At 40.0% G+C, this 26623-nt stretch overlaps 2 protein-coding genes across 4 annotated transcripts in view; one reads left to right on the top strand and one right to left on the bottom strand.

Annotated features, from left to right (window-relative positions):
* Positions 1-26623, top strand: part of LOC147328383 (protein transport protein Sec23B) — a 137710-nt gene that overhangs the window by 102733 nt on the left and 8354 nt on the right. Inside the window, exon 1 of one of the 2 annotated variants that reach the window (XM_086296707.1) lies at positions 13528-25561. The exons of the other annotated variant lie outside the window; for it this stretch is intronic. The gene's annotated coding sequence lies outside the window, so the exon portion shown is untranslated. Of the gene's footprint in view, positions 1-13527; positions 25562-26623 lie in introns of those variants that run through there. 2 annotated transcript variants of the gene reach the window in all.
* ccdc85al (coiled-coil domain containing 85A, like) lies at positions 1231-26013 on the bottom strand. Of its 2 annotated transcripts, none has more exons than XM_086296710.1 (4): positions 25417-26013; positions 21204-22302; positions 4847-4904; positions 1231-2312 (listed from the first exon to the last, which is right to left on the bottom strand). In XM_086296710.1, the coding sequence occupies exons 1-4, from the start codon at positions 25477-25479 to the stop codon at positions 2294-2296; spliced, it is 1239 nt and encodes a 412-aa protein (XP_086152836.1). In that variant the 5' UTR covers positions 25480-26013; the 3' UTR covers positions 1231-2293. The 2 variants fall into 2 exon arrangements, with proteins under 2 accessions (XP_086152836.1, XP_086152835.1); XM_086296709.1 differs by lacking the exon at positions 25417-26013 and adding an exon at positions 23590-24300 and having other exon boundaries at positions 1232-2312.

Consider the following 26623-nt stretch of genomic DNA (forward strand, 5'->3'; position numbering starts at 1 on the left):
CCGTACCTGACCTTTTTTGACCTTGACTTGGATACATAACTCCAAGACTAATATCAAATAAGAAGTCTGGTAATACTTTGTCTGTGTAGCCAGAGACGGAAGAAGTTATTCCCCTGTGCCTAAGAGCCTTCTTGTCCTTACTCTATCACGGATACATTAAAACAGTGAACGACAGTGCTGCAAATGCTGACATTTTCCTTTATTACAATGAACACAGACCATCTATTTTTTCTGTGATAATCCCAGTCATTCTGTCTTTTGCCCATACTGTCTTGTTCTCATACTGTCCCCAAATATGGAACAGTGCACTATTGAGTGTAGCACCTAACGAGCACATTGCTTTCTTCTGTTAAGCTGACGTTCGCGAAAATGCCCAGCTGTCTTTTAGATAATTTATTTGCAACTCAGTATTAAATACTTACATAATTATTTAAAACCAAGGTTTTTTTTACCTGAGTGTCACGGACACCGGTGTGTCACTCGTACCCTTACTGTAAACACTGACCAGCACACAGCTATAACAGAAATTCTTAGCAGTGTAGCAGATGTTGCAGGATATGAGGAAAGGTTATAGCTGCAGAGGAAGGAAGAGCAAACTGCAACTGTGATTCAATAGGAAATTGTTTCCATTTTTACACTATTGTCTACCATCTGACTGAATGAGATGTGGCTACATTTCGGGTTATCATGTTTAACATGTGATTTCTTGCAGCTGCTTATAGTATTGCAAGCGACTGATTAATTTAAACTTATATTTATGTTGATGAATGATTTTTTCCATTTAACCCTTTAAAACCTGACCTAATTTACCCTTTAAACCAGGGGAAGGCAACTCCAGGCCTCGAGGGCTGGTGTCCTGCAGGTTTTAGATGTGTCCTTGATCCAACACAGCTGATTTAAATGGCTAAATTGCCTCCTCAACATGTCTTGAAGTTCTCCAGAGGCCTGGTAATGAACTAATCATTTGATTCAGGTGTGTTGACCCAGGGTGAGATCTAAAACCTGCAGGACACCGGCCCTCGAGGCCTGGAGTTGCCCACCCTTACTAAAAATGTTAACCGTCACCGGTGACGGGTTAGGGTTTAAAGGGTTAACTTTTGATTTACAGCAGCTGTGAAACAACTTATACTCCAACCTGACGTTTAACTGCAAAGCTCACTCACGCAATCAGCACACAAATAAAAATCGAACCAACAATCCACTTTTAGATAAAGAAGTCTATTTATTATTTGATATACTGTATCATATGCATTTTCATATAATAGTTCTAATACCAGTAAGTCAAAAATAATAGTCATATAGTATTTATATATATAGATATATAGAAAACTAATCCAATAATCTACTTTTTACTTGGACTTGTAAAAAAAAACAACATGGAGAAATGTATAATCTTCTCCCCAGCTTAAATATAGGCGCTTTGAGGGAGCAAAGAAGATAATACAAAAAGAAAAATTACACCTGAACATTGCATCTCATAGAATAAGAACATCTGTCAGCAGCTAGTAATGTTGACCATCTTGGTTTAAGACACAGGAAGAGGATGTGTTTTTTTTCTTTGCTAGAACATCTTTGACATATACAATTTTGTCTTATTTTTACCGTCAGTTGAAATGGCTGAAAGAGTTCTGAATTTTTAGTATGAATGAGAGAGGAGACGATGGCAATCATGTGATCATCTGGATTTGTAGATTGAGAGACAGAGCATTAGATTACACCAGTCTCATTACACATACTGAAGATCACTTCTAACGATGACAGCGGGGGGAGGCGGGAGCAGAAAAAAATGGGAGAGTGTAGGAAAATAAGTTTTTTAACAGCAGGATATAGAAAGGTTTATGTGCTTCTCCACCAGTGATCTGCATTTGTAAACAGAGAGTAGCAGCACATACAGTGCAAAGTCCTTTTCATCTACTCACACCAATCCACAGCCTCTCTCACTTTCTCTCTGGGTGCTCTCCAGGAGGTAGCCATGTCTCGGTTGGCCGGGAGAGATTTCCATTTAGGTGTAGCAGTCATCACAAGTTTTTACCAACTAAACTGATATCATTCAAGAAAAAAAAGAAAAAACTCCCACCCCTGTCTGCTCAAACTCTCGATATGTAGAAATGAAAACATGGAGGCAGGCTGTTTAACGGCTGTAGCAAATGGATGAGGCCGTGGACTACAGACCATCCGGAGCTGTGGAAGGTGGCATCCAGGGGCGCTTGTGTCCATCAAGGCCTGAGATGCAGGAGGGCTGTCTCACTGCAACCCGTCCTCCCTTTGAGAGGCGTGGGTCGCCAAGTTGGGGTCAAGAGGAAGCGTCAAAGCTGCACAGGAAAAGACAGACATGCCATTGCAGTTAACTAAAAACTAAAAGCAGGTCTGAAAACATACATTTTATCAAACTGAGCGACATTTTAGAACAAATAAAAACGAACTGAAACAATGATGTGTGTTTGGGAAAATATCTGAAATCAGTGAGTGTGAGGTCACAGGGGTGACTGTGCTCGCTGTGACTGGGGTATGCTTAGGTTGTGAGACTCTTCATTTCAAGAGTTCTTTGTTTGTAATAGCTTAGTATTGAATATCTTAACTTTTTAAATCTTTTTAAACTTTTTAAATCTCAAACTAAATAACAGAAACACCTAAGCAAATGTCAAAAACCAACCGGATTGATTTTGGAAGGCATTTTTCATCCCAGACCGATCTGATAAACCTGAGAGCTAAGGGCTAAGTATATATACGCACTGTATACCAGTTTGTTTGGGCAGAAGTGTCTGCAGTGTTTTTGTAGCTTGTCCTAGCTGTTTTGTATCTTATATTTTGGAAGTTCTCAAAATCTTGTAGTTTATTTTGGGGGGAGTTCTTTTTTTCTCCTCGTCTTTCCTCATGTTGTGCATTTTCTGTGGTTTCAGTTCGGGTCACTGCTCATGTGGTCAACCAGCCAGTGCTACATAGCCTGACCTGTCTCCCCAATGTGATGTTTGTGTATTGTATGTATGGTCGGCAAGGTATCATCTATCTTAATTGCCCCTTGGGGATAAATAAAGTTGTTTTTTTTACATTGACTTTAATATATAAATCCACAAAAATTTAAAAAAACAAAAAAAAAAACAAACAGCAAACATAACATCCTTCTTATTCACTGTACTGCAACACATTCATTTGCCTGAGAAGAAGGAATTTTTCAAGTGGTATGGGATAGTGTTTCACTAATCTCAAGCTTGGGCGTTACAGCATGTGTAATTCAAAATCCTATTCAGTGTGCAGGTGACGGAACAGGACATTAATTAAAAATATATATACGGCTTTAAATGATAAATAGGAGCTGTAACAGATATATTGCTATGTTAATTATTTCTATATTTGCAGTTTTCCTTGTTATGTTAGGAAAAACAGATGTTTCTAACAATGATAATGCTGGTTCAGTTCTATCTAAGAGTCCCAGTAAGCCATGACAGCATGACAGTGAGCAAGAATGAACATGACAGAGTTAAATGGAATAAAATCGTCACACATTTTACGCACAGTCTTGTTTCCTGTCAATATTTGTTGTGTGGAAAAAGGCCCGATTGCCTGTATTTTGTTGCTGGACAAGTACAGGTCACCAGCTTCTTATTTCCACTGTTTAACCTTGAAGGCAGTCTTTTCTTACAATAGTTTGCAATGTCGACAGTTGTAAATGTGAGTGAGCTTTCAACAAAGAAATTTGAGCCCTGATTCTCAAAGCCATTTATTCTTTGCATGTTCTCAAAAAAAGATGCATAAATAAATAGCTATTAGCTGTTAGTCTGTTGAGGGGACCGACTGAAAGAGAGAGAGGGGGACAGAGAGCAAGCAAGAGAGAGAGTTTGAGCGAGTAAGATGTTCATCTCTGCAGGTTTTTGTGTTACTTATCAGTGACAGATTCCTTTGTTCCTGCCTGCGTCTGTCTCCACCTCAGTGGAGAGCCAAGGGATGACCAGAAGGCCTGACTGCAGTCCGCATTCTTAGCACATCCTTGTTGCCTTTTCTGAGCTTGCAAATCATCTTCTGACAAAAAGTACACTTTATTCTTTTCTTCACTTGAGTCACGGATGTTTTTGTAGAAGGTGATGGATTGAAAAAAACGAATGCAAAGAAAAAGGACAAACAGTCCTTAATATGCATGTTAGAGAAGTTCATGTGTGGGGGAATAAGCACGCATGTGGCTTGTAGTTACAGTTTGTGTGTGTTGGTGTACTAAACAACGACAAGGGTGGCCAAGGGGGGCCCCAACTGTCCTCTAGGGGGAGGTACGTCTTGTCTCGCGGTCATTAAATATTAACACAACCATCTCGGCCTCCCGCTGGGCCTGATTGAAGATGTAGGATGGCATACGGGGACAGAAGAAGGTCACCTCTAACTCTGTAGTCCCACAGCAAACCCACTGTGATTACACCTGGGCTAGATCAAGCATGCCAACACATTACTCATCTGGAGGGAGTGCACCAGACTAAGTCACGGAATGACCCTGCAATGACACAGGATCTGTTGTGATCAGGTTCAGATCCAGATTACCTACTGATTAGCAAGAGAATAAAGTCCAAATAGTTTTGTATGTATTTCAAACACTCCTGACTGAAAGAGTCCATTATTTATTCATGTAAATCCTTCTAATGTAAATCCCTCCATCCGACTAAATAGGTTTCAAGACGCAAGCTAAAGGAAGCAGCACACTGTATGGCAAAATAGAATAATAGGAGCTAATTACAGGATTATGGGCCCTTGTGGAAAGAAGAGACAATGACCTTCATTAGCTGTTCTTCTTCTTTCAGAGATTCTAATTAACGCACACAAAAAAAGTTTATGAAAAAGAAACAAGGTGGAGAGGGATTCTTACCTGTCCCATAGCTTGACATTTCTACAGTTGTTGGTGCAGCAGCCGGCTGATATCAAAGCTGTGACAAAAAAGGAAGAGGAACGAGACAGAGGAAGAGACTTGAATGTGTTGTTTTGACAAGACTGGATTGTCTCATTAGTCTAATGATTTAGAGTTGATGTCTGTCTGGTTAGACTGCAAAAGCAAGGAAACATGACTAATAAATAAAACATGTTAATGGAGTAGCAGCTTCTGTTATTAGCTAAATTATATGTCGGAAATCAAACTGGGAATGCAGCAAGTTTGTTATTAGAACAGTGGCGCCAATCAGCACATGCCCACCCTGCATAGTGACTGAGCAGAATGAGAGACTCTGGAAAATTTGGCATTTTAGAGAAAAAACACAATCACCTTTTTGCTGCAAGTTCAGAAGACAAAATGCACCTGCGTTATTAGACTTGTTTCAAGGTGAGCAGGCATGATTTGGATTAGTGAGGCAGTCAATCAATTTCCAGCTCAAGTTCACACGAAACAGGTTTGACTGGTGGATTGTACTTCACAACGGAGGCGCACAGTGCACGCTTGACGTCTCTGATTAGACCACATAAGACAAGATCCAAATGAAGTATTATTTGTTGCTGTGACCTATTTAAAGCAGAAGCAGCATGGAGACAGCGCCTTTTGAAATAATATCTTTTCTTAGGTTTTATTTCGTAAACTAAACAAATATGAATCAGACGGTCACTTACTTTTTGTATACTTTATTAATTTCCTGTACTGAAATTACGCTCTGCATTTAACCCATTCACTCAGTGAAGCAGTGGGCAGCTACCAATCCAAACCCAAGGGAGCAGTGTGTAGGGAGGGTACCTTGCTCAGGGGTACCTCAGGGTAGTTTCTCTCCTATAAGATAACATCTAGACTGAGGTGACCTGGAAGGCAAATTCCAAACAGAGGTTTAAGCCTTTTTATGGCTGATTATTTTTTCTTTGTAATGGTTAGATAGATGTGCTAGTTTAGCATATTTTTGCTTACCACACTGTCAGATTATGCGGGTTGTAGCTCACTTCACTCTCTGCAAGTGAAACTGTTGCACCTTCAAAGGAGAACACGCCATTGCAATCAACTTTGCTCTTCCTAAACACAAGGAAAGCTCTTGACCTCATTTTGAAATCCTTTTCCTGGGTTTCCTGTCATACTTAAATGGCTCTGTGAGAAGTTCTGATCACAACTCGGTAAAGCAGTGCAATAATGTTTTTGCTATAAGCAGACCAAACTTTGCAAAAAAAAAAAAAATGTTATCCCTCTTTACCTCTTTTGCCCTTCAAAATTCTTTTATCCTTGCTCCCTTGCTTGATATCTCTATCTCTTTCTCTCCTAGCCAGCGGTTTCTTCCTCCCCATGAGTCCATAATCATGTTTTCAGCACATTTCCTCTCCTTGGCGCTCTAACATCTCACATTAAAGATTTATAATGCTCTTGTGACCGCCAAGTTGTGCAAAAGATTCCAGTAGCCACTTTCACTATGTTCCCTGCCCCTTCCCTTAGTGTGGTCATCAGGGAACAAGGCAGGATAACACAGAGATATGAAAACTCCTTTAAAGTGTTGGGTAGATGCAGCAGTGGGCTGGGGGGTATTTTCACTTGGAGGTCAGCATGTGGGGAATGGGACTGATTTCACGGCTAAAGCTCACAAACAGGGTTAAAAAAAAAGTACATCATCACATGCACTGTTCTCTACTCACACAGCTAACACAGGTGAAGCCAATATTTACTGTATTTAGACTTTTTCTACACTTGAAAGATGTTACTCTGAACATGGTCTGTGGGCAGTTGCAGAATCCAGGTTTGTATTAATGCTAAAATTTACTTTAGCATATATCTAAGGATGAAAGTCATTAAAGGTCAGCCTTGAATTTTTGTTGTTTGTATCAGCCCAAAATTTAATATGCCCTTTATTACTACTTCTACATACAAACACATACTACATATGATTAGTTTCACGTGTTCCCTATTCAAGCCACCTCTGTTCCTGAGCTAAGAGCTTAGGATGCCTAGGATATGTGTTTCATGAGTTTCAATGTGGCATGTTCCCACTCAGAATGGCTTTGTTACTATAGAACAATTATAAAATCGAATTTTCAGGGTTTTTTTAATGTAAACAATTTGACTATTCTTTATCTAGTCAGGATCAAGAGTGGCAAGAAAAAGCATTAAAAGGCAGTATCGATACACATCTTTACATGACTCTTTCAGGCTGTCATTATAAGCTGGTTATGTTAGCAAATGATATATAGTCACTGTATAAATCTATAATGCCTTGAGGTGTTTGTGGTTGTTATTTGGGGCTAGATAAATAAAATTGAATTCAATTGCATCACACTATAAAGACAACTAGAAGTGAAGAATATTCCTGGAAAAAACACAGGAGAAACAAAAGTTTTTCGTTCAACCATTCAACCGTGTTAGCTTGAAGTAACTCGATTCAAGCTGCGTAACTCACAGAAACAATTGGCTTGAATGGATTTGCTGTCTCAAGGTCAGCTTTCACACACACAGGTCACAGGATTATAAACTGCTGCCTTGTGATGGTGCAGGTCAGTTTACACACCAGCTGTGTGCCAAAATTCAGAGAATCCCTTTAAAAGAACTTGATTAGCGTCTAATTAAACTTGCTCCTCCTGAATTCTAACCAGCACCTGTGACCTTTTCAAGGAAAGTTACGATGTGAGAAAACATGCAATAAACTTAGGCGGTGTTTGTTTCTGTTATGGGGAAGCCTGATGTTAAAACCAAAATTGGATTTAACCGCATGCGAGAGATGTGTAGAGGGAAGGGGGTTAACAGTGGGTCAAGTATATAGATAATATGATTAGTCTAGAATAATATGGGGGGGGGGGGGGGGGGGGGGTAAGCTCTCATAAATTTTGCTTCTGTACACCAAAGCTCAAGTGAAAACCTCCAAATTTCCCCTCAAAGAGATCTGCAAGATTGACTTGGGAGAAGCTGCTCCCATACTGAATATAGCCCTTTTCCCTTAGCAACCAGACACCAAATTATTAACTTTATATAACTCATAATCCTGCACTTCATAAAGAAGCTGCAAAACCTTTTAACACTTTGTTAACAAAATAAAGACTCTTTTTTGATGAAAATTGCTTGAAAATTATTCAAGAAGGCTGGCTTTGAGCAATAACAATAAAGGAGCTGCAAAAACAAATCAGAATGACGGTATCTGTATAATTTATCAAAACCGGTAATCAAGTTTTTATTGACATGTGAATCAAGCCAGTAAACACATGAACCTGCTCCCAGGACTACTCATCTCGCAGTCCTCCTTGATCTGTTGCTTTCTATTCATCTCTCTCTCTCCTTCTCTCAATTTACAGAATCAATGCAAGGTAATTTCACGTGGCCATTCCCTCAGATCTTCTAAAAATCTGCCATATAAATTATTCAGGCTGGCTGGGCAGGAAAGCCCGTTGAGATGCATGGTAGATCAGTGACCTTCCGTTTAGCTGGCAGTCAGACAGACAACTAGAGTCAGTCAGTCAGTCAGTGAAGCTATCTGGCAGGAGAGCAGCTTGTTTTAATGTCCCTCAGGCAGCTGAAGTCTGTGCTGTTATGTGCGACTTTGGAGCGTGTTGGCAAGCTCAGAATGCATAACATTATGCATGGCCATAATACATACACCAAATGAAAAGAGGAACATGCAGGGTATTTGTGGAGTCAAGTCTGTGCTTGGCCATGCCCAGTCTTGTGAGACCAGACTTCAAGCTCGTACCACTTCAGTTCTGCTTGGTCATCCCTGCAGCACTATATAGCAGCAACAACATGCTAATTGGTTACACTTGGTTTCACCAGGCTATCACAGCCTGTTCTTATCTTTTAAATCAGTAAAATTACACAACGAGAGAACAACACTGAATTTTGTTGTTTTGCAGGACTGTTTTGTCACGCTTAAAGACTGTGTTTTAAATAGTGGTGCAGTGGCTAGTCTCACAGTAAAGGAAAGGTTCTGGTGCCGAGCTGGGACCATTCTGTTTGGAGTTTGCATGTTCTCCCTGCGCCTGTGTGGATTCTTTCCAAGGTATTCCCACAGTTCAAAGACTTGCTTGTTAGGTGAATAGGTGATTGCAAATTTGCCACAGGTTTAGATGTGAGTGTGTGGTTCCCCGTCCTTGTGCTTACCCTGTGACAGACTAGCAGCCTGTCCAAAATGTTCCCCACCTTTGGCCCTATAACAGCTCCAGCCACTCCACAGCCTCCAGCTTGATTACCAATTAAAAAAATGGATGGATGCAACATAGTTTTGAACTTTGCTTTAAATATCTGAATATTACTGCCTGAAAATAATGAATTATGTTATTAGAATTCACACAAAAAAGATTAGCATTAGATGAGAAGATAAATTAGCTTTATTAGAAAAAAAAAATCTGCTTACTAGATTTCACAAACAACAACTGAGCTCGTGGTGTGACAGTGTACACCAAAAAGCTTGATTCACCAAGAAATTGTAATTGTTTTGTTTCTTTTTGTCTTTTTCAATAAAAGGACATTTGTTTTTATCTACGACAAAGCATGTTTAATACAATAACATATACGTATCATACGTGATTTTTAATGGCATATCAACACCTTACACAGCAAATATTGCCCCTGTTTTTCAGCACACAATGTAGGCCTAATGCTAGTTAAATCATGAATTCAATCATTCTATCACAGCAATAAATTCAGCTCTTTGAGCACCTGGAGAAGCTGCCTTTGCAGGTTTGATTGCACTCCTAAAATGGAAGAAGGAGAACTTCTGAAAATCAACACAGCATCTTTGTTCTAAGCAATAAAGCCATGAGAGATATTGCTAAAAACAGTGTGCACTACACGCATCACAGAACGGTACAAACTGGCTCTAACCAGAATAGCAAGAGAATTGGGAGGACATGGTGCACAACTGAGCAAGAGGGCATAAACATCACAGTGTGCACTTTGGAAAACAGAGGCCACACAGGTTCTCAGTAATGGTACCGACAAACTCCGGTCTCAGCATGAACAGTAAAGAAGTGATTCCAGGCTTTTTAGGTAGAGTTTCACATAAAAGATAATACCTGAGACTGGCCAATGCCTGTGCCTTGATATGACTGCCTTCTTTGCAACTTGGCCTGAAATGTCACTAATCAAAGAGAACATGTAATTAGTGATATCAATAATTATTAACTGTCACTGACAACATTCCTGATCAATTTAATGCTATATTAAAAAAATACTTACTTTCAACATAAAGTATTTCTTTCAATTTTAGGTGACACTAAACCCAGTAGTAAGTCAGTAACCTACAAATCAGTCACTCACTACTTTTAAGAGAAGATTTTTCAGTCTAGTGTTATTGGTTGAGATTGTTCTTCTCTATTCTTCTTTTTTAACATATACATTTATCTACTTCTGGCTTTTAGCAATACCTCCCTAATTTAAGCTGCCTTTTTTTACCGCGTTGCTATGATAAATCTGCAATGGCCAACTGAGGCATGAGACCTGTAACAGAGTAAGTGATGGCAGCAGGGAGAAACAGCAAATAACTTGAAGCCTATGTGTCTGCTGCATGGCTCACCGTTCAGCTGAAATAGACCACAGAGACACGAGAGCATGAAACTCGCTGGAATAGAGGTGAATAATTGGCGCCCCTTTGGCTGATCGAGCCTACGAGGGATGTCTGTGTGTGTGTTTGCATTTGTGTGTGCTTTCAGAAAGAAATACATACATCAAATAGACGGTGCATACTCACGAAACAACGTGCAAACACGTGCAAAGACATCGCTTCTTGAATCACAAGCCTGTTCAGTTACATTGACAGAGCAGTGCTTAAATTATGGCAAAATGTAGTTAAATTGAAGACATTAACTTTATGAACGAAGGAGACTTCTTTCATGATGGTTTATAGATAGAAACTGTAGCCTCTAATTTTTCTTCTGCCTCTTTTGTCTTCTGTGTTGAAGCTCCACATCGTCTCCTCGAGTTCTACAAGAGCTGGTTGTTGTTCCATGCACTGCCGTAGTGTTTTGCTATGATCCTCAAAAGGCAAATTAAATATTTAAGCAGACATTCACAAGATAAACTGCTGTTGCTCTATTTTAACATGTCACCACCCATCACACCACAGTGCTGATGAATAATATAACAGACCGGGCACAGAGCAGCGTATAGAGGATTGCGATGCGTGTGCCAGTTAGAGGGGTGGGGATGGGAAACAATACTGGTAATTTCATCAGCTCTGAATTAGATATTCAAATATCCCAGAATTCTTTGCGGTTTTGCGTGACACAAAGGGTCTGCATTTAAAGGGTCTTGCTTTTCATCTTCCAAAAGCCTTGGGACATCGATGACCCATGCCCTGGGGCTGAAACTTGTTTACACATTTTCAGGCTGTCCCTTCCTTTGCTATTAAAAACAACAATAATGCTTTTTTTGCATTTGTGTCATATTAAAAGCCCTTTAGATTTAGCTGAAAATAATGCAATGCACTGTAACAATTTGTGCATTTTCTTCAAAACAATATAATGCAATATAGAGCACAGGTAACCATCTGTCAATTTGAGTGTTAAGGATGAGCCAGTATTAAGTCTACTTTAACATCGACGTGTGGATGTGATTTTACATTCTGCTCTTACACCCCCCCCCCATATTCTCACATAGCTCTTCTCACATGAAAAAGTGAAAATAAGATTTTGTTAGCACTTATTAATAAAGGATAAAAAGATGGGCTTAGCGGAATATTAAGAGATCGAAATAAGGATGTTTCTACTGGGAAACTCATCATTGTGTTATCATTTCAGGTCACTATTGACCATCAATTGTCATTTAAAGCAACCAGAGAAATTCTGTGTACTAGATGCTTTATTTGCAGCTCAAGTTCTCACAAAGCCAGGTAATTAAATGATTAAATGTACCTTTTAGTATAACTGTAAAGGAAATGAGCCAGTCAGTCTGGAGCAGTGGGGGGTCGGGGTAATAAAATTGATTTAAATATCTCGGAGAGGAAATCTCACAGACCAAAAGACATCGCTGAAAGAGAACTAGTAAGAGATAACGGCATAAATATAATGACAGTGGTGCCAATCATTTCATGGTCTAACATAATGTAAAGTAATGGAAGCTCCACACGTGCCTTATTGTAAATCAGGAAAACCATTACCTCAAACACACAAAATGGGCATTAGATAATTTATGCCCCAGGAAGTAGATAACTGCATCCTTTCAACATGCTATATTCCTGATAAGTTATCTCATTTTTAACAGACAGCTGAGCTATAAAAGCCATCACTCCGATAGGAGCAGCAGCGTGCTATGACCAATGACAATGCACAACAACTGACATAAACCACAGACAAGCTATATGAGCCCTACACAAGACTTTGAGCCCTTATAAAGAATTAATAATACGTTGTTTCTCTTGAAGATTAAAAGTTGAATTCACAAACATAAAATTTAAGTTGTGTAATGGAACACAATCAGGGGCTTTAAAAACGGAGGCATACTTTGTCGGGCATGACCAGTGATAATGACAGATGAACCAAAACAGAGGTTTATATTTTGATTACGCAACAACCAACATAAATGTGGCTTTTTGCAATGAAGACAGGATTCCTCACTACTTACTACGTGCTGTTACAGCTTGATTCTGAGATGCTGTTAAATCATCTCAGAATATTTCTGTGTTTTAAAGGGGGGACCAAAGAATTTTAATTTGATTTAACTACTTGTAGTTTTTAAGGCAGCCAATTTTGTTTAAAGTAAAGAAATGGAACTTTTGTTTGTGGTTTTTTTGGGGGAGAAGAAGTTAAAAAATCTATTTAACTGATCGAATGAGCATTTAAAAGCAGGCTAAAACAATTGAAGACAGGTTCAAATCATTTAAAACAAATAATTAATAAGCAACATGACAGATATTTTTAATAGAAATGTGAAATTGTCACATGTTACTTTCAGAAAGAAAGTAAAAGCATTTTGTCTGACTTTGCACCCCTGACTTGCTGATTAATATTACACTGCTATACTTTTAACATTGTCCAGAAATATGTGACCACATTAGCCACAGTTTTGCAAAAACCACAGATTTGCTGCCAGCGAACATGAAGGTAAATTAACCTTAATTTAATATGTAATTTATGTGATCACTAAGCTAATGCTCACAAAATGTATGCAAATGTACCAAGCCCTCTTCTCGCAGCCTCACCTGCATACTTCCCATGCTTCACTTAGGTCTATCTGTCCAGCTTCACTTTCCTCCTTGTCTCGCACCTCATTGCCTGATACCCTCAGACTGACAGCTCTCAGAATGGCACACAGCTAGAACTGAAGTAAATGTAACAGTAGCAAAATGTGGTTACTGCTGGTGACTCTGGGACTGTGAGAAATTCCCTCAGGCCCACTCTTGCCCTCATACATGGCAGCCACTCAACTTTCAGTTAATTACCTGGCCTAGCAAGCTAATTTCCTCTCAGCTCAGTGGGCTGTTCCCCACTGGCATGGCGTAAGAGGACAAAGACTGCTCTCCATTCCACTGGGTTTGCATGTCTACCGGATGAGTGGGGCTACTGTGCAACATTTGTCACATACCTCTGGGGTTTGAGCCGGAGCAACGCTAGTATGCGCCAAGCAGCCTCCTTCATAACTCAAAGAGCCACTTACGAGCTGCTGCGGGGGAAATGTTTAGGAGAATCCTCGAATAGTTAAATGCCCGACATAATCAAAAATTCTGAGTTATCTTCTTATGGGTTTTTTCTTTATGAACCCATAATCATAACATCAGTCACGCCACAGTGTATGACAATGTGATTCTATGCATGGAAAGACGTTTGATTATGTGCTCTTCTCTTCTAAATCTGCAGCACAAAATCATCCTCCTTTCCTTTCTCTAATTTATAATTTAGTCTGCTGAAAACAATTTTTGTTTTTATGTTAGACACATTTTACACCCCATTTCCCGTTGACATTACCACTGTCATGAGTATTTGTGTGGATCTGGCATTGTCTGAGAGTTGCAGAGGCAATATACGGCTTTTTGCTGCATCCAGGAGGAGGAGGCTTTAAACTGACAAAGCTTAGAGCAGCTTGATTAAAAATGACAATGATATGCACCAGTGGAAGATAAACAAAATGCCTAATCATGCACTCCTGGGTTAATAGCTGCTCTGATGGCCTATAGGCAAGGGTGTTTGGGATAATTGGTCTCAGATGTGATTACAAATTCAAAGGCCATGATAACATTTAAAAGTAACATTTTCCCCTCTGCAGATGAAGTCATCCACCTTGAGAATTGAATGTCTCTGATGGCCTTAACTCTAAAGCATCTTTGAAATTTTAACCAATTTTTTAATGATAGAAGACATCAATAAGGGGATGCCTACTCAACTTGTAAATTAAACATTCATCTCTTATTTGCAGAAAGATCCAATGCCATGGGATTTTAAAATGAGTTATAGAATGTAAAACAAAAAACTGCTAGAATAAGAATTAGTTGGTCTTCGCGGCATTTGTCGTGTAAGCAAGTTCAAGAAGTCCTGAAAGGTAACGCTGGAATGGCAGGGCAGATGAGACTGTCTGGTTATAATATTATTCCATTTGACTTACACCAGCCTAATGCTCCCCTAAATCCTTTCATACCAAGCAGCTGTGACAAACATTTGAGTTTCCCCAGGCCGCTTAGACTGCGAGACTTGACAAATTTTCAAGGGATGCTTTCCATCCATCGCCTTGGCAGACAAGCAAGGAAGAAGAGGATAGAGTGGAGCAAGAGGAACAAAAAAAGATGTATTATAGAGAGGAAGACAGAACGAGGGAGAGAAGGAGGGGAAGAAAACAGCCAGTAATCCACTCAAATACTTCCTCAACCCTCTTTCCTTAGCTCAGTCTGGCAAACACCACATCCTCCCGAAACAGGGCTTTGTAATCAGAGTTTTCTCTCTTTGCGACAGCTGGTTGTTCACACTGGCAGCCAATTAGGATGGTGAGAGAGGGAGAGTGAGAATGAGAAAGAGAGAGAGAGAGACTAGCTTTTCAACGACACTGGCGAGGGAGAACATTATCTGAGACCACAGCTTCAGTGATGATTTCCTGTTGCACTGACAGGCAGCAGCACTTCTAAGCAGCAGCCAGAGGAGCTGGACAGTCTGAACTAATGCCACAATTATAGAGATTAACAAATGGAATGAAAGAGTGGATTGGTCTTTGCTAATTCGATCACATGCTCGAGAATGGAAGACCAGAGCGTGTCAGTTCCTCTTGAGTATATAAAAAAGAAAAATAAGAGAGGTTTATAGCGAGAGATTTTATAAAATAGCCACAAGCCTGAAGTAGGATAGAAAAATGTGTTTAGTTGAGAGTATTTTGAAAACTATTTCTTTTTTAAATGTAATCACAAGGTAAAGGTTTGAGCAGCACTTGCAGAATACAAAACAACTTTAGGGTTTGACTGAATTATTTCAGTTTGTGGCATTCATCAAGTTATTTGTAAAAAAAATATTATAGACCTCATTGGTCAATTTGTATGCCATTGGATGGTCATGTGGTTCCCGGATAGTAATTCTCACTAGAAATGTGGAGTACCAACACGTTCTCACTCCCAAAGCGTAACATTTTACGCTAGGTGACAAATCGTCAATATGTTACGCTTCCGGGTACCCAACACGTCCCTAGATTACAAGATCGGACAAATGAGAAAACCGTTTGGAATGAATCTACACATGTATGTTTGTTTTACTTAAATCGCTTTGGAAAACACTATCTAACATCATTAAAGTGCTGGTTAAGGTTAGGGATGGAATACATGGCTGGAATGTGTATTACCACAGGAGCCTTATTCTACTGGATTTCGTCCATAACCCGGCGCGTAGCATAAGAACGCAGGCGGTCACCTTTCATGTTCCTCAGGAACACCGCGGGACTTGACAAATCATCATTATATTACGCCTCGGGAGTGTGAACGGGCTGGGAGTACCCAAGAGAAATCCTAAATGGAACATTATTTGATACCTAAATAGGAAAACATGTAAAGGTATGTAGTTGTGTGCCATAAATCTGTTCTATGTTTCTTCAATTAAAAAAAATTACAACACTAAACTATAGGTGCTGGAATAAACTGTGTATGTACTCTAACTTAGGGTAATGTTGAGCTGATGTCTTGCTAATTAGCTAAATCCAAGACTTTAAAAGATATTATCTGAGCTCTTTCCATTTTCTTTGAGAGAATGAATAAGTTGCTGTTTATTATTTTATGGTTGTTTCATGGGGTTTTATTAGAAAATGCTTTCTTCAGCATTTCTACTGTGTATTATTTTTCCCCACTGTGTGGGGGGTGGATGTTACTATATTAGAGTTTCAGCTAACTTTAGCGGCTCTTTAGTACAAATTTTATGCTCCACCAAACCCATTACCTGCCATAACATTAGATTTGTCAGACTAATGGGTTAGACTTTCTATTATATATAAACAATAAAACACCAAAATATTACACCTATATGCTGTTTCTTATTCGAGTGTAAGCAAATCATCCAAACAGGAATTATATTTTGCTGACATTCAAATTAAATGCATGCACTATAACGCTATAGCCTAGCAAAAAAAATGAAGCTTTATTGATATTTGGAAGGCTAATATGGGTTTACTAATATTCTGTCTAAACTGATATCAAATATTACATGAGAGCCTCATATATCTGTGGTTTAGCCATTATGTAGCACTAGCTTGCATTACAATGCTAGACATTATACTGTATCTTTATTTTGATCTGTCACCTGAGAAGGCAACGCGTGTATCACATCAAACTGAGCTATTTCATTAAAACAACTAAGAATAAAGTAGCAGTCACTGGCTAAAAAAAGCATGGCTTTGTCTTTATCACAAACACACACTTTTCAAGCAAACTACAAATACAGTACACAGAGTGCCACACATCTGCAGTACTGTATGTACTGTAAGAAAATAGAGCAAAGGTTTCCTCACACACTGCACCATCTTTTCTTTTCTCATGCAGCCTATTTTTCTCCTCCTGATCATCTGAGCAGCTTAAGCTAATATGCAGAACATGTGATTGCTAAAGCAGAAAACATGATTAAGTCTCTCCTCTTTTTTTGAAGAAGACCCTCTGCAGTGCAGAGATCCTGTAGGCTTAGTGAACATTCATCCCTGCTGTCTGGGTCAGGAGACTGTAGTGTTCATGGCTGATTAGTATCAGAGAGGGATTTTATCACGAGGCAGATATTTGTGCTATGAGTCAAATTGATCTTTTGCTGTTACTGATTATTTGTAAAGCTCCTCATCGCATACAAAGTCAAAACGGCCTTTAATTTTTACTGCAATTTAATATTTGCAAGCCAATAATTACTGCTGCTTTAACCTCGTGGGACCTGGCGTCCACATATGTGGACATCACATTTTGGGTTATTTAGACCAAAATACTGAATTTTGCTCTACAAAGGCCTGATATCCACTTATGAGGACATTATACTGCTACTGTTCTATCAAAATGTTAAACGAATATGCTCATATGTGGTTCTTACTTTTCTTAAAAACAAAAATAAGGTTAACAAAAATCTGGTAATTCTTTGTTTTTACATTCATCGGGCCCCAGTGTGACCAAATATCAAAGAGAAATTAAAAATGCATGCTATGGAAGAGTTCGGGTCTTAGGAGGTTAAAGCTTATAGTGCCATGCACTGATTTTATTTGTAATTTCTTGTAATGCCCTTTTTATATATAAATGAGTCAATATACTTTTGGATATATGTCATCAAGATGAGAAAATAAGATAATGGTTATTTTCTTCAAGCAGAAACTCGGAGTTGAACCAAAGTAAAAGCACGAGTACTTTCATTTTGTTGGTATTCCTTCCTCCTGACTGTAACAATGAGAGAATAAGCTATGTGTGATAAGCTTCCTGAAAGATGTTGCAGCAGATTGTATTAAAAGGCTACAGAGGTCAGAGTGTTGTTTTGCTTTCTTTGTGGATTTTGTCAGGAATTTAAATGGCCTGAGCTTCGCTACTGTTGAGTTTTACATCAATATGAGTCGTTCATTTGTCAGAAAATAAACCCTCATCGCTACACTGACCCTGGGACACTTTAGCACATCCACCCAAATCACACAAACATACACACACACACACACACACACACAAGCATACATGCAAGATCATAAAAAATGAAATAATGCTGTGCAAAGGGCTTAGAGGATAATCCAAGCGAGTGGAGTGTACTACATCGTAACAGGAATTAAATTTCCTCTTCATCCAAAAAAGGACATGGCAGCAAGGTTAGGTCAGTGTATGACACAAAGGGATATCACAACAAATCTGCTCTCTTTACGTTTCCTACCCCACACATCTTTTTTTCTGTATCTACTCATCTTTCTTGTCTTTTTCATTCTCCTTCAGTTGTATTAGTTTAAGTGGCATTTTAGTGTATCCTAATCCGCCAGCATCAGATGGGTGATATTTTTGTGTTAACTTCAGAAAAAGCATCATCCTGTGGCAACGTGTTGATTGCATGTCTCTATCTAAGTGTAAATATCCTATAGTGACACTTAAAGTTAGTTCCCTTGTCAGGTTAGTGGAGGCATGGAGGCCCTGTAGCGACAAGTTCATGATGGAGATAAACATCAATTGCGACAGATGACAAACTATGATATACCAATATGACTTCACACAAGGCACACACATACTCAACCGCTGTCATACACAGGCCTAATGAAGTCTTTACGGCCCTGGTTAACGGCTATTTGGTGCATGTATTTCACTCCGAGCTAAGTTCACAACAGTTATGCCACAGTTGGCAAACTACCAGGCCCTGTGCACTCACAACATTTTCCAGTTAAGGATTTGTGAGGCATTAATGTGGCGTGGCTTTTGCAGACATCATATGGGTTTCAGGTTACATCAAGATTGAAATCTCTCATAGAGCTACAGTTTGCGCTGAGCCTTAAAATAGAAACAGAATTATGATCCAAATCAAAGTTGTGTGTGTCTTTATAATAATCCAGCGCAATCCATAGAGATTGCAAAATGGCTAAAGAGAGCATGCTTGATACTGTACAGTAGTTTCTGAGGTCACCATGGCTCAACTGTGGATCTTAAAATGCATTCACTGGCCATTTAGTGCTTTAATTTCAGGTGTCTCTGGAGGCAGACATTGTTAGTATTATCAAATAATCAGTGCCACAAAAAGTTAAAAGCCACATGCAAACTGCACACAGGAATGCCTCGGCCAGATTACGTCGAACTCAGGACCTTCTTGCTGTGGGGCAACAGTGCTAACCACCGTGCCACCATGCTGCCCTCATGACATCACTTGTCAGATTTTATTTTATGTATACTTTATTGATCCCCGTGGGGAAATTCCTCTCTGGATTTAACCCATTCACTCTGTGAAGCAGTGGGCAGCCACTGGGCACCAGGGGAGCAGTGTGTAGGGATGGTACCTTGCTCAGGGGTACCTCAGGGTAGTGGATTTAAACCCCCGACCTTCCGATCACCACTCTACTTACTAAGCTATCCCTGCCCACAAAACTGCTCAAAAGCAACCAAATGTTGTGACTTGTAAACTGAGGTTCATATGTAAAGATCTGCGTACTACCTCTTTGAAGTTGTAAAGTTTTTAAGTGCATATTGTTAGGTAAACATATAATAATCCAATTGGCATAAATGACTCATCATTTGGTAAAAAAAAAACAGTTAAAATCCTCGCTATAAAAGTTGAGTTTGCTCTGTGCAAATTGTTTCTGTTTCTCTTGTAATTTCAAGCTTATATTGCAAAGTCAGGTAGATATTTCACCTTGAGGAATTTGTCCTTTAGCATCTGAGAGCTCTGTGCCACTCAGCACTTTTTCCCCCGGACTCCAGAAATCATTATCAGCCACTGTGGGGTATTTAAACAGCAGCCAAGTTGGTACTTTGATTTTTCGTCCTCCTCATCATCCTTAGCTCCCCACGATCTCTCAGAGATGGATGCAAATGGAGCAAAGATTTAGAGGTAATTCATCATTTAATAGGTTTATTCATCATTGTGTGGCAACAGTTGCAATGCTACAACTCAAATTTGTGCGTGGATCATTCGAGCTGGAAAGATTCATATAACGCCTGTGTTTTTTCTCAGTTTGTCCTGAGTCAGCCCACATTTCTCTTGAAATGAAAAAAAAAATCAATAATGCTGTAAATTTTGCAGCAGTCAGAATAAGCATGAGTATCTCAGTTTTCTCAATCAAACAAGTGCATTCCAATTCCAAACTAACCTGTAAATCTCATTTTCGAAAATGTCTGCGTTTACAGAGAAAAAAACACCTCTATGCTATAACAAACTGTAACACTAAACCCTGAAATGCTACACTTTTCATCCTTAAGTATGTCTGGGCACATGGCTGTATATTTGTATATCTATATATGTTGAGATATTTATTTGATTACAATATTTCACACTATTCAACCTTCACCATCTGTATAGGAAGCATCTCAATATGCCCCCCAAAAGTAGCACTGATAGTATATAAATTTAATGGTAATAAATCTTAAGTATAAAACAGAAGAAACTGGTAAATATTAAAACAAATTTTCTGCAATATCAACAAATAGTCTGATACAGAAAAAATTAAGAGTTTTGACTGTATTTAGCCTAAATTCCTTTTTGACTTATACGTAGCTTGGCCGAAGTTTCAAATAATTAGGTCACTCTATGTACAAGTAATCCCTGTGAGCTAAAAGCTTCAGGCTTCAGGCTGTTTTAAATGCTTGAGAGGGAATATCCTTAATATGGCCATCCTGGGCACTCAGCTGTGAAGAGATGAGTTTGTTATCCAAACTTTCTCTTTATGAGAGGCAAAAAAAAAGCTAAGTTGACCTTAAGGGAAGACAATGACAAAAAACAGCTAATTTCATATGGAGTAGAGAGAAGCATCAAGGCCCAGTATGAGGTAAATAGGTATTATTTTCAATGTTAAATCATGCAAAGCAATTAGAGAGAATAAAAGTATGGGGTTTTGGAGCTCCAGAGTCTTCAGAGTATGGACATTGATTTAGTAACTTAGTGACTAAGGTGTAGAAAACATGTAAACACTTGAATATATATTAGCCTTTATATATGCTCATAATAAGTGCAATAAGTAAGACGGTATGTTTGGCAGTTCAACTTATTTTGATATAGTGTCTCCTTCTGATGAACCTGCCACTCATTCAGGTGTATAATTCAGTTTATTTCAGCTTGCTATATGTTTTATGTTTAAAAGACAAGCAAGGGCAACATCATCCACGTGACTTTAAGGGGGTGTGTGCATGGAAAAACTAGGTGTTAAATAGAAGGTCAGTATATATGATCACATCACAAGGCACAAATAAACCTACCATTCATGCCATTATAGATGCTCCGATGATGTGGTGACAGCTCGTCTCCAGCCGGCCTCCTCTGCCCTTCTCTCACTGGGCTGCCAAACTTCACATGGTCAGGGCTCATGCTGTACTGGTGCCTGTGAGTTTCCGGGCTGCCCCCCTGGATGAAACAGCCCTTTTCATGGTGCTCTCCAGTCCCCAAATGTGCCTGCCGGGGCTCTGGGCTTCCGCATCCTGTACTACTTATGCTGCTCCTGTTGTGCCGCTGATAGAGCTCCCCGGTGCCTCCCTGACCTAGGAAGTGCTGCCTCTGGCCCAGGACGAGGTCAGAGCTGTGGTGCTTGGGGTGCTGCTCCGGACTTCGGTGGCCCACGTTCCTTCCATATTTTTCGGGACTAAGGCCCCGCATGACCCGACTATGGTCAGGCACAGATATAGAGCCGCAGCGGGGCCGGCAGAGCTGAGGGAGGGTGTATGGGTACTCCAGGCTTGTACTCCGATGGCGCCCAGCTGGGTGATCAGGACTGGACACCTCCCTGTCTCCTCCAATTACACCTCCTATTCCACTGATGCTGCTACACCTGGGTTTATGTAGAAGCTCAGGGCTTCCTTTTTCCCCACCACTGCCAACCCCACCCACTCCTGCAGCCAGGTGAGGCTGTTTATGGTGAAGGTGATCAGAGCTGTCAGCACTCCCTGCACTGGAAGTGCTGCTTCCATCCCCTACGTCTCTCATTAGCAACCCCTGGCCAGGCACTAGCAGCAAGCTATTCTGGCTGTCTATGGAGTTACGGCACCCTCCCATTCCCACACTGCCTCCACCTCCACTTCCTCCAATGCCACCTCCACCACCTACTACCCCCTTTTCTTCATCCAGTAGAAGACAGAGCTCCTTCAGCTCCAGGTTCTCCCGGATTACCTCTTCTTGTCGAAGCTCTAGCTCCTTGAGTTTCTGGAGGTAGAGGGTCACCTCTTTACGCATTATGCTGGCACTGTAACGTCCGAGACGCTGCCACTCTCTGGACACACGCTTTCCTTTTTGACGATCATCATCTAAGAAGCAGCACAAGTCCCGCAGCTCACGATTGTCCTCCTGCAGCTTCTGGTTAATGTCCTGTGAAAGCAAGAAGAGAAATAATAGAAATTTAGAAATTAGAAAAGAGCGACACACAGTTTACGTGTATGAACCAGAAAGCCTGAGGAAAAAAAAATGCTCCTTAAGGAACACAAATTAGTTTTTGAAATGTTGCAAAACAAAGTCATTTTTCATGGGTTACTTAACTTCGACTAAATCACTCAAGCCATTGTGCAATTTGAATACATTTCACTGCTCTTTCAGATAGCAATCAAATGGTGTATGCAATCATAATGAAATTAAATCCTAATCCTACGTCCTTTCCCATAAATGCAGTGACTCACTGTGTACCATGTGAAATACATAATGTAAATTAGAATCATCTGGAGGACAGGAAAAGGCCACACAGAAATGAGGCAAGGTCATAAACATTTCATACTAAGCAACATTTACTTAAGGATTCTTTCTTCACCTCCAAGAGACCTCCTTCTTTTCTCCTCTTCTGTAACAACTTAACTCTCCGCTATCCTCCATCTCCTACTTACTCCCCCTTTTGTACCCTCCAGCTCTTTCCTGTGTAATTAGGCTGCTTGGATGGGTGGAGAGGTGACGAGGTCTCCAAGAAAAGCAAATGATCCCGATGTGCTTCAGCTGAGACAACCCCAGGCTGATTCTCAGAATTTAACTGTAAACACTGTGGACACTGTGCAATAATTATTTTATTAGAAAATGAAGGCACTGGGTAAAGGTTACTGAAATGGAGAAAGCCTGCATACAGTTTCAGAGCATCTGCCACTCGATTCTGTGTTCCACTTGCTGTAGATTTATGTGAAGGAATTTTTTTAGGAATCTAAAGTATGCGAAGACAAGATCAGATTTGAGCACTGCATGAACAAATCCACTGATTTATTGACGGACATTACTGTTAGAAGAAAGCATTTTTAAGTGAAACCTACTCGTCATTGCTCTATCTGAGTGGAAAGGGCACAGCTTGGTATTGATTTTGCTAACAAGCACAAACATCCCTTCCCTTTTTAGTTCACTTTAAAAGCCCGTATTTCCCACCTCAAAAAAGTTAAAATGGAAACTAGAGGCTTTTATTAGCTCCTGCATGTGCAAAACTGCACATATACTTTACATCCATCTAAACCCAAATGATCGCATATGACCCATGAAATGGCACACTGAACTTCAGATATACCATCTATTCTCACACCATGTTTGCAGAGGCGCTCTCTAAACAGCAGAGCATTGCTCCTGCTATGCGCGTTCTCAGGTGTGCTCCAAGCCTATGATCTCATCCTTCACCGATGCGCGCCCCCTCACCTTCAGCCCCCTGATTTCGTTTAAGTGCAGCTGGAGGCTACGATTGACCTCCCGGATGAGATTCCCGTGGTCCAGAATCACGCTCATCTTGTCGGCCTCAGACCGCCTGAGTCGGCGCACCAGATCCTCCTTGGTCCACTTGAGCAGTTCCTCGTCAGTCAGACCGGAGATGTCCTCTGCTGGACTTTCAGTCTTCGCTATCGAGAGCTGAAGCCCAGGCTGGGGCGGTGGAGTCGCTTTCTCCATTGGCACAGCTCCTCCGGTACCGACAAAGAGCAGAAAATACTTAGAGGCTCGCTGGCAACCTCTGCTCGCATCCGCTCCCCGGTCGACTTAGGGTGGAAACGGTTACGGATTGTAAATCAGTCGCATAGTTTGGCCTTTTCTGTTGCTCCCCACTCTTCCACTCTCTTCCTAGAGCAACAGCTGACGATGCCGGCTGGGCGCGATACAGCGGAGAAGATGCTCTACTATCACTGCAACATCCTCACAGCCGAAATGGACTCTGTGCGCAGCCGATATGCATTAGAATCCAGATTCTGTCGGTCAGGTGGTCAAAGTGAGAAAAGCTTCGGTTTACACACACACCTGCCGCATCTAGGCTCAGCACACTGTGAGAAAGAGGAGATAGTCCGCTGTGCACAGCAGAAACACAGGGAGAGGAAACAGCTCTCCCCTTTCTCTCCCCCTCCCTCTCTCTCTCCAGGTCTCTCCCTCCGGGGGCTTGAGCCTCACCGAAATCATAGTTTGGTTGCAGCGCCACCTAACGTTCAAAATTATTGCAAACTGTTCTGAAATGCTTCGTTAATTACCTCTCGGATTCGCTTGAAATTACAGGGGGTACTCTGAAGTTAAGATTCTGGTACTTTCTCCAAACGACATAATTTCTGCAAGTGTGACGATTTAGGAGAAAACATAGGCTGTATAAGCGCCAAAATATAATAATAATAAATGAATTAATAATCAGGTTTACAGGTTATACTCTAAAACTTAACAACAGGCTATCCACTGATGTCCGTAACCTCACTCGACTGCCTCATGTTGCACCGTGTAGTCCTTTAAGTTTAAATTACTGTCTGTGATTTTCAAATTGTAAGCCGCTGATATTTTAGATACCGGAACTTTCCTCTGTGGGAAATAGGTAGGTATGGTGTAGCTATATTAAGTGGTTTGGACCAAAAGTCCCCATATTTGAGCACAAAAAATAAATAATAATAATAGTAATAATGCTTTTGTTGATGTTCATCTATTTGTTTTCTTCTTTTATACACCCCAACTACACCACGTTAATAGAAGTGAGTAGTAGTAGTAGAAATAGTAATGAACTCTAAAAACCAAGAATGGGTAGTAACCGTTAACCATTTGTTCATTTTTGAACATATTGACGACTGTGTGTAGGAAACAATTTTTTAAAAAAATCATATATTTGAAATTAACAGTAACTTTCGAAATATATATAAGGCAAAGCATGTGGTTCATTATTTCTCTCTGAAATTTAGTAAAGTAGAAGAAAAGTGGCATACAGCTGAAATACTCATTAGTACATCAATGTACATGTGTCAGTACAGTGAGATAATACAAGTCCCGCACAACTGTCGAACAACACGTTATCACACAGTACAAAATTTTCGGTGGACATAACACTTTCTACAACTCCGAGATTATCGGAGCTTACGTTACTGCTGCAGCGGATCTAAACAACTCATTTTCCCATAGTTGTACGCTTCCGCTGCATACGCTAAGCATGACGTACGAACGTCATGGAAATACGAGCCAATAGGATACGCCTGATCTTGGAGTAACACGTCATTCTAGTGGAGTGCATACCCGGCTGATAGGGAGTGATCTCGTAAACGTCGTCTCTGTGTCCTCTCGGGCATCCGTCTCCATTTACCTCCAGATGCTGTAACTCGTTTCGAACCGAACAGTTTCTTTATTGTTGTCCATACCTAAGCTCAACTTAATATAAAAGGTAAGAGCTCGCCTTAAATTTCTTCGAAAGTAGACCGCCCGAATTCAGCTTTCATTTACGAAGGGACAGGAAGTAGGTTAATGCTACATTCCATTAGCTAACCCGGTGTCGTTAGCATGCAGATGAGTGCCAGAGAAGTAAAGAGAGACGGTTTTACAGCGAAGATTAATAAAATAAGGCCAACTGTTAAACTAGTCTGTCTTCTATAAACGCCACTGCTGTTATGTTGTGTTTTGGCTATCAGCATACAAAGCGTAAATAAGCATTTGAATGAGTACGAGTTCTGATAAAGACCAACTCTCACTGGTGGCTTCGTTGCTGATAATACGTGGCCTGTGTGTTGTGTTGAAATCTATTCAGATTCATAAAATTCGAAAAGTTGCTTAAAATTTTGACTTTTCTTTTGTTTTTTCCGTATTTCCTTGTACTTTGTTTAAAAAAATATACATTTTTTTTTAAAAAGGACAAAATCTTTTCCTCATTCCAAACTTGAATATGTCATTAGATTGTGTGGGGGCTTTTTAGTTTCTTTGCCTTAAGCATTGCAATCTTAAGCGGTCAGGCGTAGTAGTAATAGAGTTGAAGAGAAATTCGAGTCATTAATTTGGTGACAGCATTAATAAAAATAAAATACACAGAAAAACAGTATTTGCAGAAATTAGTTGTCATTCCCAAATATTACAGTCAGTAAGGAAAGTTTGTGTATTAAGCGCATTTTGTAAACAATGAAAGTGCATGCTTTCAATAATTTACAACAATAGATTAGTTAATCAAAGAATAACAATAGCCTGTATACCTAAACTACTGCAAAGTGGCTTAGAGCAATACAACAAATGAGTAAAAAAAACCAATAGATTTCCCTGTGAATATAAATTAGTTGTACAAGTTCATCTTAGTTGTGTGAATCTATACTACCTTTTCTGTTTGTTTTATGAGATGAGAATTTCTGGACCCTGTGCTGTCAGTCTTGGCTCTGGGGTATGTTGTAACACATAAGTTAGTTGGCTGAACTGGGAAAAAATTACAACAGATAATGTAATGTGTGAATAATAAAAACTCTTA

The sequence above is a fragment of the Aulonocara sp. 'chitande type north' Nkhata Bay genome, linkage group LG6 (genome assembly GCF_057382095.1).
Source record: "Aulonocara sp. 'chitande type north' Nkhata Bay isolate Kocher_YH1m ecotype deep benthic linkage group LG6, A_spYH_male_GT1.1, whole genome shotgun sequence".
NCBI classification, from domain to species: Eukaryota; Metazoa; Chordata; class Actinopteri; order Cichliformes; family Cichlidae; genus Aulonocara; species Aulonocara sp. 'chitande type north' Nkhata Bay.